Source organism: Lichenostomus cassidix, chromosome Z (assembly GCF_008360975.1).
Source record: "Lichenostomus cassidix isolate B80296 chromosome Z, HeHo_3.0, whole genome shotgun sequence".
Classification (NCBI taxonomy): Eukaryota; Metazoa; Chordata; class Aves; order Passeriformes; family Meliphagidae; genus Lichenostomus; species Lichenostomus cassidix.
The window spans coordinates 23,387,420-23,401,820 of NC_139511.1; the positions used below are offsets into that span (position 1 = coordinate 23,387,420).

The 14,401-nt window shown below is 41.0% G+C and overlaps 1 protein-coding gene across 2 annotated transcripts in view; it reads left to right on the forward strand.

Moving 5' to 3' along the window:
* The first annotated feature begins 769 nt into the window (after window positions 1-769).
* Window positions 770-14,401, forward strand: part of SUSD1 (sushi domain containing 1) — a 41,613-nt gene continuing 27,981 nt past the window's right edge. Inside the window, exons 1-7 of one of the 2 annotated variants that reach the window (XM_085042957.1) lie at window positions 774-1,795; window positions 3,803-3,934; window positions 5,435-5,590; window positions 6,254-6,406; window positions 7,664-7,840; window positions 9,281-9,460; window positions 11,420-11,599. In XM_085042957.1, coding sequence (XP_084899083.1) covers window positions 1,711-1,795; window positions 3,803-3,934; window positions 5,435-5,590; window positions 6,254-6,406; window positions 7,664-7,840; window positions 9,281-9,460; window positions 11,420-11,599 — 1,063 coding nt within the window. In that variant the 5' untranslated portion in view covers window positions 774-1,710. Of the gene's footprint in view, window positions 1,796-3,802; window positions 3,935-5,434; window positions 5,591-6,253; window positions 6,407-7,663; window positions 7,841-9,280; window positions 9,461-11,419; window positions 11,600-14,401 lie in introns of both variants that reach the window. The other variant, XM_085042958.1, reaches the window with a different exon arrangement.

Here is a 14,401-nt window from a genome sequence, read left to right on the forward strand (position 1 = left end):
AGCAATTGTCTGTTTGAGACATAATAGACTGGAACATAACAAGGAGGTTTGTTCCAGTCTAGGTCCTATACTTTTTTAGCAGATACACATCCTTGTTACTTTCTTTAAAGAATATTTCTATTACAATTTTTAACTTGTTCTTTCTAAAATATGATGTATTTCTCCAAGCTTGGTGCCAAAAATATTTTCCTGTTTGCTGTATGAAGTGTTTATAATTATAAAGAGTTGCTTTCCCTGCTTTTTATGAAAGGAACAGTAGAAATTCCAGTGATTAGTAGGTCTGCTAAATGGTGGGCTGCCAAGGAAGAGGAAAATTGTAATGTCCAGACCATTTTAATATGTTGTACAGAACGATTGTTCTCTGAACCATTCCTTATAATGATATGCAGCTTACCACTGCTGAGAATGCATGCTTCTGATTTCAGTAATTTTAAGGGAGAAATATGCAGTACTGACATCTGCAGTGTGTTCTTCCAAAAGCAGGATCTCTTGTAATGTGACTGGCTGCTGCTGAAGAATCTGGTCAGGATGAATAAGCATAACAGAAGCTGATTTAAAATGTATACATGCTTAAGTAGGCAGAACAGTCATTAAAAGAAAAACAAACACAAACCCTGAAAGAGAGCAACTTTTGTAAATAAATCAATAAAGCTGATAGTTCAGTGGGTTTTGCTTCCCTTGAAATCAGACACAGATAGTTTGGTGTTTGTTGTTGTAAGACAGCAGTGAAAGATCAGGTTATGTCACTTAAATGCAGTGGTGGTGGACGATTTGTCTGTGTTAGTGTACAACGGCATTAATGAAAAGCCATCACAGGACATGAGTGAAACTTCTTCAGCTGCATTTGTAGATGAAAAGAAGTTTATGCAGCAGCTTTCTAAAATGCAGGCTCACGGACACGAATGATGACTACGAGCGCTAGAGCTATTACAACTCTTCTACAGCAGAAAACTCTGCAGGCAGTGCTGCTGGTGTTGCCTAAAACCGAGTTTTGGGGATTCACCCGAACCGCGGCTAAGGCCTGCGGTGAGCAAGCCTGAGTTAATTTCGAGGGCTGGCGGTGTACGGCTGCACCAGTTTCGTACATCGTAGGGCTGATGAGCTAACTTGGCGCGCAGGCGGTGCCGTGGGGGAGGCAGCTGCGACACTCCCCGCGGGGACACACGGACCGCTCCCGTCCCGGGACCCCAGCCGAGGCGCTGCTCGGTCCCGTTTGCCGGCGGCGGGCGGGGAGCGGCACAGCTCCCACCTACAAACTGGTGTGTCTTTCCAGCTGTCCTTCCCGGGAATCATAAATAATCCTACCCTCCGTGTCTGCTCCCGCTCCCGGCCTGTGGACGGCAGCAGCCCTTATCAGCCTTGCCACCTGCCTGGCCGGGGCACAGGCGGTGTCCCGGGGAAGGAAAGGGGTTGTGCCAGGAAAGAGAGGAAAAAGAAAAAAAAGAAAAAAGAAAAAGAAGAAAAAAGGGAAGAAAATAGAGGGTTTTGCGGGCAGTGGGGCCGGAGTGGAAAGGGGCCTCGCTGAGGGTAAAAGCAGGGGGGCCGAGGGCGCGGCGGCAGCGATAAGGGTGTCCCGCCCGCGGAGGAGCGCCAGCCACCCTCCGCCCGGGGCCGCGGCTCTGCCCCGCGCTCGGCTCCCGCCCTCCGCCCCGGGACCATGCAGAGGCACCGGCAGCGCGCAGCACCGAGGGGCGCGGCGGCGGCTGGGACATGAGCGCGGGGGGCGGCAGGGCCCCCGGGCCGCTCCTGCTGCTGCTGCTGCTGGCGCTGCCGCGGTGCGCGGGCCGGCGGCGCGGTAAGTGCGGCCGGGCGGGGGACTGCCAGCTGCAGGGGCACGGCACACGCATCGCGGCGGCGAGCGCCCGGCGGTGGCGGCCGGACAGCCCTTGGTGGTGGCGGCGGTGGCGGTGGTGGTGGAGGCAGCCCTTGGTGGTGACGGAGCATTCTTTGGTGGTGGCAGCCCATGGCGGTGGTGCCAATGTGTGCCATGGTGATGGTGGTAGAGCATCCCGTGGTGATGGAACAGCCCGTGGTGGTGTTGGAGGCAGCTCACGGTGGTGGCAGAGCACGACTTAGTGGTAGTGGCGGCAGAGGCAGCCCATTGTGGTGCGGCAGAGCAGCCCGTGGTGAGTGTTGGAGGCAGCTCCAAGGTGGTGGAGGAGCAGCCCTTGGTGGTGATGGAGGTACCCGCGGCGTTGGTGGCGGAGCAGCCCGGAGTGGGCACTGAGCTTTGCACTGGCTGGTGTGTCTCCTCGCCACCGGGCGATGGCAGTGGTGGCAGTGGCCTCGTGTCCTGCCGGCCTCAGAGGGCCTTGCCACGGCGGGAGATGCGCCTGAGTGACACATGGGTAGGACCAAAACGGCGAGGTGGCTGTAGTGCTGGCACAAGAAATTGTGTGTTATGAGGGAGAAATAAGCCATAAAGTTTCAGCTGTAGGAGTAAGGGGAGGCAGGGGGTGGAAACATGTCTTTTTAGTCTTTTTATCTCCTGAAGCAGCCATCTGATGAGGATGTCTTAGCAGAAGATTGAGGTATCACGAGAAAGTTCTCACCGTGGCTGTTTGTAAATTTAGTTTCCTGATCTATGTTGGTTGCCATTGCATGCTGGTAGTTTTTGTTTTCTGTTCTTGTCAGAAACACACACACATACAAGTATATAAAAGCACGGATAACTAGGCATAGGAATTTCTGATGCTTCCCACAGCCTTTAGGTGCTCATGTGTGCACTGGGAGTAAAACTGAAACCCTTTGCATGTGGAAGGGAAGTTTTATTACTGTGATAAATTTGGTGTATAAAAAAACTAGAGTGTTCAGCTGCCTTCTCCTTCCAGTTATGGTTATGTATTTTGAGACATTGTACAGTAGTCAAAATTTTGTCAGAGATGCTCTGTATACAGTGATGTTAGTATTCTTATCAATCTTAGAAAAGTAAAAAATTCCATACTTCTGTGTCAAGCACTATGAGTCATCAGCTTGTGCAGTATTAGTTCTTTCTTTCAAAATGTAAAAAGGTGTAAGCATATGCATGCTTTGTCTACATAAAAGCCATCCTTTCTGACATTTGTAATTTGGAATCTGAGGGTATGTGTGACAATAAAAAGAGCTTACAAAAAATGGAGGAAAGTGAGAATACAAAGTATGAATACCAAGAAGAGAATAAATTTGTATTTTATTATAATTCCATATGTATTTACAGCCCTGTCAAATTACAGTAAATTAGATTGTATGTTGTACGCTTCTAAACCACTTTTAATATAAATTAATTTATAAAATTACTTTACTGTAAATCGTTTTACTCCTGGCAGCATACTCAACATAATTTTTATTCATAACATTTTTACAAAATACATGTGGATGAATCATCCAAACAGATTGATAAGTATCCCAAATGTCCATGTGTAAATAATAGAAAAAAATGCAACAAGACAGAGGAAACAGAAATAAAGACAAAAGGGAAACAAATGGATATGGAGGAAAGATTAATAATATTGCATAGGCCTACTTATTATATACCTTCTAAACCTCACTGAAAAGCTCATTTCCTTGTTGTCAGAGAAGAGGTGGATGGTCGAAAATGCTCAGTGTAGTTATTTGTTTAATCTTTCATTTATTTTTCATCTTTAGTCTTTTAATAAAATAGCTGTGTTTTTCCTATAAGTTTGAAAATTAGGTGGGAGGAGGTAGTAGTCTATTCTATGTGTTTTAATCTGGATTTCTCTCAATTTTAAATTCTGTGCCAGTTGCCCTACCATGCCACCTGTAAGGTACTTTAAAAAAGAAATGTGTCTTTTTGTCCTTAAAGCAATTGTGAACAGATCAGTTCCTGATGTCTGTGCAACTTGCCACATTCATGCAACGTGTCAGCAAAATGGAGGGAAAAGTGTCTGCATCTGCAACTACGGATTTGTAGGCAATGGAAGAACCCATTGTCAAGGTAGGCTGCCTGTTTATAAAATGGAAAGAAACTCTGTAAATTCCCAAAGTGACCTTTCTCAAGTAATGTTAATGAATTCTTCAAAGCATGCAAAAAACTTTGTCATTTCCTGGCAGAATTTCCCAAACATAGAATATGCATGGATTGCTTTTCCTTACCAAAAGGCTGCCACCTGTTCAGAAGTATTGTTTAATGTTGTTTTGTTACTGTGGCTGATAGTGTCCTTCTAAGACTATCTAATTAATGAGAAATCAATATGTGAATCAAAGAACAAAGTCAAATGCTATGTCTCAGTGTATGTAATAGCTTACCAGTGCTTGAAGGGGATGGTCCTCCACCAATGATCTCTTCCTCTCCATGTCTTAGCCTTGTTTGACAAAGCACTGGCAGCTGCTGGACCCTGCTCAGAGTTAAGGTATCTCATTATTGTAGGACAAACATAGAATCATAGAATGCTTCGTGTCAGAAGGGACCTTAATAATCACACAGTTCCAACTCCCTTGCCATGTGCAGGGACACCTTCCACCAGACACCTTCCACCAGGTTCCTCAGAGCATCATTCAAGCTGGCCTTGAACACTTTCAGGGATGGGGCACTGGGGCATGCTCAACTTCTCTGGGCAACCTGAGTTCCTCACCACCCTCACAGTGAAGAATTTCTTCATAATATCCAATCTAAACCTTCTTTCAGTTTAAAGCCGTTCTCTCTTGTCCTATCACTACAGAATGTTGTCTAAAGTCCCTCCAGCTTTCTTGTAAGTCCCCTTTAGGTACTGGAAGGCTGCAAAAAGGGCTCCTCAGAGCCTTCCCTTTTCTAGACCGAACCGCCCTAACCCTTTCAGCCTTTCCTGAGAGACGTGCTCAAGCCCCCTGATCATCTTCATGGCCTCCTTTTGACTTGCCCCTGTGGGTCAATGTCCTTCTTATATTGGGCACCTCAGAGCTGGATGCAGAGTTCCAGGTGGGTCTCACCAGAGAGGAGCAGAGGGACAGAATCCCCTCTCTCCCCTGCTGCCCACGCTGCTCTGGATGCAGCCCAGGCCACGTTTGGCTTTCTGGGCTGTGAGTGCACATGGCTGGGTCATGTCCAGCCTCCCACCCACCAGCACCCCAAGTCCTTCTCACAGTGCTGCTCTTGATCCATTGTCCACCCAGACTGTACTTGTGCTTGGGATTGCCCCCACCCAATGTGGAACACCCAGGTGTTCCATGAAGTGCTATAATCAGTGCATGCTGTAAGGAAGAGAGTAAGAAAGCAGGGCCCTCTGGTTCCAGCAGCTCTTGGACTCTTAGATCAACTTAAGCTGTCATGAAACTGTGTTCACAGTTTCATCCAGATACAACAATCTCTGTTGGTCTCCAGCTTACTAGCAGCGTTTTTATCCCAAATAATTTGTAAAGGAAATTGGTAAGGAGAAGTCTTGTTACTTGAGAATGGGTGAGGAGGAGACAATACTACACTTTTCTTAATCTCTCTCTGATGTTTTAAATATCCTGGCAGATAAAGATGAATGCCAGATTGGAGCCAGCAAGATCTGCGGAAATCATACACTGTGCCATAATACACATGGAAGTTTTTATTGTGTTTGCCTTGATGGATACAGAGCCTCCAACAACAACAAGACATTTATTCCCAATGATGGCACAAACTGTACAGGTAGATATCACAAAGAATCCTGAACATGACAGATACAGAACTTAATTTTCTACTGCACAAATCCGTTTTTCCCCCCTCACTGTAGAACTTATTTTCTAGCACTACATCAGAAAAGTTTCTGGTTTTGATGCACCTATTTGACATCCAAGTTCCTATGAGCTATGAAATAGTTCCATTTTGAGCTCTTTGCTATGTTACAAATCATTGCTTCACAGTCTCATTGAAACAATGATCTTTTCAGAAGAAAAAGCAGCAGCTAGGTTAAAGAAGTAAGATTGATTACAATTACAATTCCCCAGAATGTCATATTTGTATTTAGTGTAGAATATTAGCTAGTTCCTTGTTTGAGTTGTAGCTCTTGTAACTATTCAAGATATGTGCAGATACTGGATTTTTCTGGAATTGTTTGACCAGGAGATAACATTGGAAATTATTTGTCAAGTAAATCAGCAATAATTATAAAGATAGCTATCTACAAAATTGCAGTAATCCTCTTTCCAGATGCTTGAAGACGAGACAATGATAAACTCCTTTATTTTCCCAGAAGAGCCATGAGAAACTATGTAGAACTCTGCATGGAAGAGTTAAGCTTGTGCCCTATATTAATTAATTAAAACAAAAAGCTCACTTATGAAGTGCATCTATTTTTCTCTGAATTTTTAGATATAGATGAATGTGAGGAGTCTGGGCTGTGTGGTCACAATGCAAGATGTGTGAATACTGAAGGAAGCTATATGTGTTACTGCAATGATGGTTATAAATTAGAAAATGGAGAGCGATCTTTTCATCAAGATGGGAACATAGTTTCATGCAAAGGTGAGAGTCTTTGGATGTTGTTTTTGCTAGCAGATAAAATCACATGTTGCATGGTACTGTAGTGCCTGTTCTGGCCTGCAGTCCTCTAGGTCAGAAACCCTCTCTCTGGACTTTACTGGTTCATGCAGGTTCTCAGCAGTGCTTCAGATGTGCAGGGTCAGAAAAGTTTAATAATGCTATGAAAGCAATGTAGTTAGTTTCCAAGTAGAAAGGAAGTGTGTTGTAATCCAGTTGTTTATATAATCACACCACATAAAGGGGAAGAGAAGAGAGACTAAATAGCTGATAAAAGAGGCTAGATGAATGAAACAAACCTTGGGGAGAGGAATAATAAAATAACAATTTAGCTATTTATTTCATACTGTGCCTCCTGCATAAATAAACTTTTCTGTTTATGTTGCCATAACAAAGAAAACCTCAACCAAAACAAAGTTTTCAATTTGAAAATTTGTCTTTAGTGTCAGTTTTCACAGGTGAAAACTGGCAGTGGTGTAAGCTGTAGATGTCAGAGCATATAATGAACTCAGGCTTCCCAGGTGGAAGGAGCTGCCTAGATTATACCCAGCTTTTATTTCTGAGTTATTGCCAGAACCGTCAGTAAAGCTCACAGCGTGTAATTGCTCAGTTTTTCTGACTGGAGTGCTCCCCTTTGTTTGCCAGAATTGCTGATAATCCTGCCTATCTCGCTGACTTGCCTGTCCATATTGTGTGGCAAAGTAGAGTGTCTGTACCGATTGTGTTTCTTGCAGAGTTGCACAAGGGAGCCCTGTCAAGCAGATGGGCTGGAGGAATGGAGCTTTTGTATGCAGGCTGTTTCAATGAGATGAAGGATTTGAGGGCCAGAATATTTCTTTTCAATTTATCTGCTGGAAAGTACTTCACTTTTCCCATGTACGGGGAAATAAAGCTGTGCACTGGGGCCTGAAATTTTCCTCTGATGTTGAAGTATCATTCAGCCATTGCTGTAATGAGAGTGGCCTGCACTAAGCACAATCACATTGCAGTGTCTCATCTTTGGTGTTGTGAATGGCTTCAGCTGCATGTTAGTAAAGGTGTAGCTCAGTAACTGTTTCCTTGTGTTCCTCCAACTGTGGCCAGGACAATTCTTCAACTTTAATATTCTACCCTTTTGGCAGTCCCTTAGATTCATCAGATCAGGTGTATTTTGTGATGTGACCATATAGTTCAGCTCATTTTAAATTGGTCGAGTGTTGTGATTTATGTACTGTGAGATCTTTTAACCCAGTCTCTTTGCAGAAATTGGATGTGGTTCCCCTCCTGAAATGAAGCATGGCTACATTGTGGGGAACTACAGCTCTCTACCAGGAAGTACAGTTTATTATGAATGTCAAGAAGGGTTTTACACCAATGAAGGAAAGTTCTCATACTGCACTGCAAATGAAACTTGGGAACCTGCCACATTAAGTTGTAAAGGTGAAAAGAGTCTTAAATCTTTCTTGAATTCTTCATTAGGGGGGTTCATGAATGGGAAGTGGATTTGTGAAGATAGTAGACTGTTTGCTCAATCTGAAGTGCTGAGTATAGCAATTCTACAGGGTAGAACTATCATCCTGAAAATTGTCACATAGTGAGGAGAGGTGTTTCTGTCTTTCTCTGAAACTTCAAAAGCCCTCTTGGTTTCTAATTCTTTCCCTTCCTCTCTCTTTTTTAACTTTTTTTTCTTTTTCTTTGAGAATGGATAGAAATATAACATTTATGAGAAGTGAATAAATTAAAATAAGGGTGCTAAAACAATGTGGCTGGGATAAGTAAGATATTAACTATCACTAGAAAATTCATAAGAAAGAAAAGATAAAACAATTATAAACCAGTGGAAGTAATGTTTTTACCTCCCAAAAAGTAAATAAAGGACAATGAATTTGAAAACAAAAGAGGAGTGTCCAAAGTCTCTAGCGGTCCCTAGAGAAAGCTTGTGGACTACGATTCTTATGAGTTTTTGGCATATATGTTTTTTGTTAATATTTTTCAGAAGTTGCTTTTTCATGTGATTTTTTAATTTCTACAAGCAAACAGTAGGTCAAGTCAGGGCTTCTGAACACATCTCTTATTGCTAATTGAAATAAGGCACATGATACACCAAGAAACAGCCAAAAATCTGAAATGTCAAACTTGTTTCCCCTTTGTATTGCAAATTCTTTTCCTGGATTTCAATTAGGACTTCACTTTTTTGTAAAAACAGCAAGTCTAGTTTGATTTTTTTTTATACTAGTAAATGTACCTTTAACAAATTCTTCATAATTATTTGTGTGTTTGTGTGTGCTGCTTGACTTCTTTGTTTAAGCATTTGTCAATGACAACTTGGCATGTTTATAAACAGAGCAACCATTACAATATATTTTGAGTATTATGTAGACTCTTGCCTTAACAGGAAGCTTTTGCATTGTGTGTTGTAACCTTTTCTATGGTTCTGCATTTTCGTAGTCTTCGTACACTTTTCCAAGCTTTATTTTCTAAAAGCAGTTTCTGCTCATCTGCCTACCTCTGAGTGTTGCTCATTGCAAATGGTATAGAACCAGCTTACCCTATGTAATCAGGTTGGTAAAAGCAAGGGAATCTTTTAAGATTCAGAAAAAAACCAGGACCTTTTCTGTATACTAGCAACTAGACTGAGGAATTAGTCACAGATTTAACATGCCATTCTGAGAGAAAGGCAGAAAGGTGTCCTTTTGCTTGGAAGCAGATCTTTGGAGTAGCTACAGCACTGTCAATCATGGTGTGAATGTTGCAGAGGACCCAAGGAAGTGTTGTGTTACTGCAGGAGACAGAGGCTAGGAAATGCTCATGGGAGTGCAGCTGTCATTGCTCCAGCTGGTTGACTAACCAGTCTATCTTCCTCTTCCTTCATCTCCTCAGGTGTGGATTGTGGGGTTCCACCTTCTGTTTTGAATGCACGTCCAACATCTGTGAGTGGGACCACATACAGAAGTGAAATTACTTATGATTGTGTTGATGGTTACCTGATGGCAAGTGGCAGTGGCACTGCAGTCTGCAATGCTGCAGGACAGTGGGATGGCCCTGATTTAGTGTGCAAAGGTAAATAAAACCTGCCTTCAGATTTATTTAGCAGAGATAGCATTGAGGTCGCTGTGAAAAATATCAGTCATCCTCTTTCGGTATTCAGTTTATACAGCCTTCTGGCATTTTGTTTGCAAAACAAAAACCATATATTGAACAGGGTTTTTAATCTGTGTCACTAATGAAGTTGGAATAAATTGTTAAAAATTAGCATTCCAAGAACATAACCCCACTGCATGCCAGGCATTGGGATTACCATGAGATGAAAATTCAGCCTAAATTGCAGACATTTTTCTAGTTCAATATCTTCTCTACTTTTCTGCTAGTGGTTGAAGGCACTATCAGAAATTGAACTGCTGCTAGTCATTAATATCCCTTCAAAATTCCCATACTTGGACCGTTTCCAGTTGTGACCTATGGTTGCTCAAGCATGCCATTGTTATTAGAGATGAGCCAAGTCTCCTACAGTGCTATGATTTGGAAGAGTATAGCCTAAAGAGTTCCTCAATCAGATGAAACAGAGGTACATTTAAAAAGAAAACTATTTTGGTTTTTTAATCTGGGCTCATATTCTTAATTAGGGTACCTCAGAATAGTTACATTCTTTAGTCAGTTTTCACATTTGCACATCTTCATTTTTCCATTTGTTGGGTGATTCATATATTTTCATCTTGATCCAGCAGGATCAAAATTCCTGTTTATTGCAATCAAATATAGTGAATTTTTGAATGCTCAATGTCTGTGTTATAACCACTCTCTACTTTTGGAGTGTCCTTTACTATTCTTATCCTGGGTCATGAGTCTAAGTAGAAGGTTTTGCAGTGTTACACAGAAATGTGCTTCTGCATTTCAGTCTGCTTACAGAATGGCCATGGGCAGGTATCTGGAACAGCAGGTATTTTTGTATCATAGAAGGACATTCTGAACTTCTATGAGTGAAGCATGTGCTTTTTATGCGCAGTAGTTATTCCAAGACTTGTTCTGATGATTTATAATAGATACATTCATACACACTGGGACATGAAAAGTCATGATGGTGGACGTATTGCCCATTGCAATGTGTATGTTTGATTTTTCATTTAATGGTTGTACAGATAATGATTCTGTAAGCTCTGCTTTTTTTTTTTTGCTTTCCTTTTTTTTGGAGTATAACTTCAGGATCCCTTAAAATTATTAAATTGTTTTGAAAACACTTGTTTTCTGCATATAAGCTTTAATGAGGGTAAGGTTTTAATTCTTACAGTGTTTGCTTCTTATCACTGAAGTGATAAGAATTGGGATGTAACATACATTGTGGATTTAAAAGCAGATTTTACCCTAAATAATGCTGTTCCATCTATTTGATCTTCACTTTTTATTCTTTTTGTTCCCTATTTTTTATTATCAAGCCCCCGAAAATGGAGCAAATGAATTAGATTAAAAATTCATTATCCCAGATTTCTAATTATCTGTAAAGTGGTTTGTGTCATCTATCAAAATTTCCCTCAGAATTGCTCATTCATCTTGTCTGTAGCTGCTTCTTTTTTCAAACGTTGAATTCAATCCACTGACAAAGGAACATGACCTTCTTGATGCTGTTCTGTCATGACATTGCTTGGACCATGTGTTTCTTTTAATATCTGCTGTTATTAGTGGCAGATAAAAGACAGGAATGAATAGCATGTGGAGGATGAGAGAGTTTTGTGGGAAGATATATCTATTTATAAAAACTGGCTTAAAGATCCTTGCTTTCCATTATAATCAGGACTTCTTTTTTTTTTTTTTATGGGGTATCATGTAGGATAAATGCCCCACCCTGCTAAAAAGTCTCTAGTTACAAAATCTTGAGTTCTGGTAAACTGGCCTGACTTCTAGAAGTCACTAAGTGGAAAAAAGTGAAGTGTATCTCTGGAACAGTTCATCCCTCCATCTTAAACACTTTGGTATGTCTTGCCTGTTTTCATTTCAAGGTTTTTTTCCTGTTTTTCTCTCTTCCAGAAATAGACTGTGGCAAACCTTTTCTCATTCCACACACGACAATGACCTGGGACAACTCTACCACTCTGTGGAGCAGAGTGTACTATCAGTGTAAAGACGGATATTATTTTGATGGGGACAGGAATTTTTCAGAATGCACAAAAGATCAGTTATGGGAGAATATTACATACGTATGCAAAGGTAAATATTACTGCAGGAAGTTGCTGTTTAAATTGCAACTTAATTAGTTTGTCATTCCTATTCTTGAGCTAGGAACAGGAGGAAGAATGAAGGAAAGAAATCCCCTTCTAATTTGCGATATAGGGAATGTGGTGGTACTTTTGGGTGGAAAGGTCCCAGAAGAGAGTGTTTACCATACAACAGCTTTTAGTGGGTACCACAGGTGTTTCTATAGCTGTCTTGCTTTTTATCTGAAACAGAAAGAAACGAATGCACTGGAGTTTTCTTGCTTCACTGAGAGCTTTCAAGTTTAGAAGCCCATGGAGTGTCACCAGAGGCACAGAAGGATTTAACAATGTTTTCTTGTGAATCTAATATTGTAAAGTGCACTCCAGTGAAAGTAGTGGGAATTTAATTCAAAGCCCTTTTTCTCTCTCTAATTTTTTTTTGTTTGTTTGTTTGGTTTGGTTTTTGTTCTTTTCTCATAATGACCAAAGCAAAATGTGCTCATGGTTGCCTTTCCAGCCTAGATCTAGTTGTCTGAATTTAATTTCAGAATTATTTTCTTAGTAAAGAATGAGAACTGAGAAGGGAGATCTGTAATAGAAGTCTTGTCATACTGTGTGCTTGGAAACAGGATGCAATGACATTTTAATAACAGCTACAACTAGCCGATGTTTTGGAGTATGAATGTTGTGCTTTTTAGTGTTCTTCTGTGTCATAAGAGCGAGCTGCCTACCACTGTCCATCTCTAGTTCTCAAGTAGCAGTGCTGTCTTTTGCAGAAGATAGTGTTCATTTAGGTTTGAAACATCCTCATGGTTTTCAAAAGGACTGGAAATGTGTCCTTGACTGCTGCCACTTCACACAGAGTTACTGCATGATACCTCTCTTCCCTCACTTGTCTTCTCGAGCATTTACTGTGAATATAAAACATGTGGCATCAAATAAAATGAGTATGCAGAAAAGCAGTTCTCTCAGCTTTTATAGTGACCAAGTAAAAATAGAACTGCTGTTGTTAGAAGTCATGATTCATATTTCATTTAGGAAATTCACATGTCTGTATTTTGTGAATTGATTTTTAAGCTAACATTGTGCAGAGTGACTAAGTTAATCAGGTCTGTCAGTCTTTGCTGTGCCAAGAGTTGTCTTGTGCAACTCAAAGCTGTGAAGCTTTGAAGGGCCTGAACCTGCAGACTGCACTGATAGGATTATCATGGATTTCAGCCAGAGCTTTGCCAGATTCCAGCTCTAGCTGCTGGATCAGAGGGCCAAAATAGTCAGTTATGGTCATATAGAATGGAAAGAAAAACTTACACAAATTGCCTAACTAGTCTAGACTCCTTTAAAAAAAATTAGTCATCAACAGGAAATTATTACAAAATCTCACATCTTCTTGAATTCTATATTTTTCGTATTTACTAGAGGTAACAAATTACTTGATAATGAAATTAAATTTCTGGTTTGGCAATGATGTCTTTGAGATGTACATGATCTTAATGGTGTGTAGATAATTAATCAGTAATTCCCATTAAAATGAGAGAAAATTATATACCATTCCAAAATAATTTATGACAGAAGTTGGAAAACCATTTGTCTCTCCCTCCTGCCTGAAAAATTCCATTAGAAATAAGGAAGTTAAGAGAATGTCCTCAGGGAACTGCCTTTGACAATTAATTTCTTAATTTCTTAGGAAGTGATTCCTATGGAATGCCCTTTATTTGTATTGTTTGGTGCATTGTCTGTTGGACTATGTGGTAAATTTATCTGTGTGTGTGTACAAGTACATTTATGAATAGCTATCTTAATTATTGAAAAATGTCTTTACAAAATTAATTTTATTTGTGATCCTGATTGGATTAAACCATCAGTAAGGTGTGGCAAAAGTCAGATGGATTAAGTCTTTCTTTACCAGCCTCTGACTTATGTATATAAAATGAGGAGACTAAAGTGCAGAGAACAGACCAGCAATTAAAATACTTGTTGTCTAGTGAGCTCGGTGCATGAGTCTGGACATCCCCCAGAAGGTCCTCACAGAACTTCTTTCCCTGGCCAGCAGAAGTGCTTGGTTTCCCAGAATCTCAGAACAGTTAGTGTTGAAAGGAACCTCTGGATATCATCCTGTCCAACCTCCCTGCCCAGGCAGGATCACCTAGAACAGGTGAACCAGGAACACATCCAAGTGGGTTTTGAATGTCTTCATGCTTCCCTGAGCAGCCTGTTCCAGTGCTCTGCCACCCTCAGGGCAAATAAGTTCTTCCTCATGTTGAGGTGGAACTACTTGTGTTTCAGTTTATGGCCTTTGCTCCTCATCCTCTCTCTAGGCACCATTGAAAAGAGTCCGGTGCCATCCTCTTGACATCAGTCTTTCAGGTAATTTCATTTATTTCATTGCAAAAATGTGGTCTTTGTTAGAGTAGCAGATGACATTTGCAGCATCATTCACCACTAACAGAATTGAAGAGGCAAAAATACACAAAAAAGTCTGACACTCGGGTTTTCTCTTTCCTCTAAACTGCTTGTATGTGTGGGGATAGTGGCAAGAACTCTAAATGAACTTGCATGTGTGGATTCTCTTTTAGCTATTCACTAAAGACAAATGTCAGATTGGAGCTGATGATTCTATCTGCTTTCTGGTAAAAAAATTGGTATTTTAAAATTTCTTAATATAATTTCTCCCCCTCCAACACTCACTGGTGATGTTGAAATGCTTTGATTTTGGTTGGGTTTTTTTTGCATTCTACTGTTTGTGTTGCTTTTACCAGCACCTGTCTTTCCTGGCTGCCAGCAGCCAGGTACTATTTGCATCTCTCTATCCTCTCCC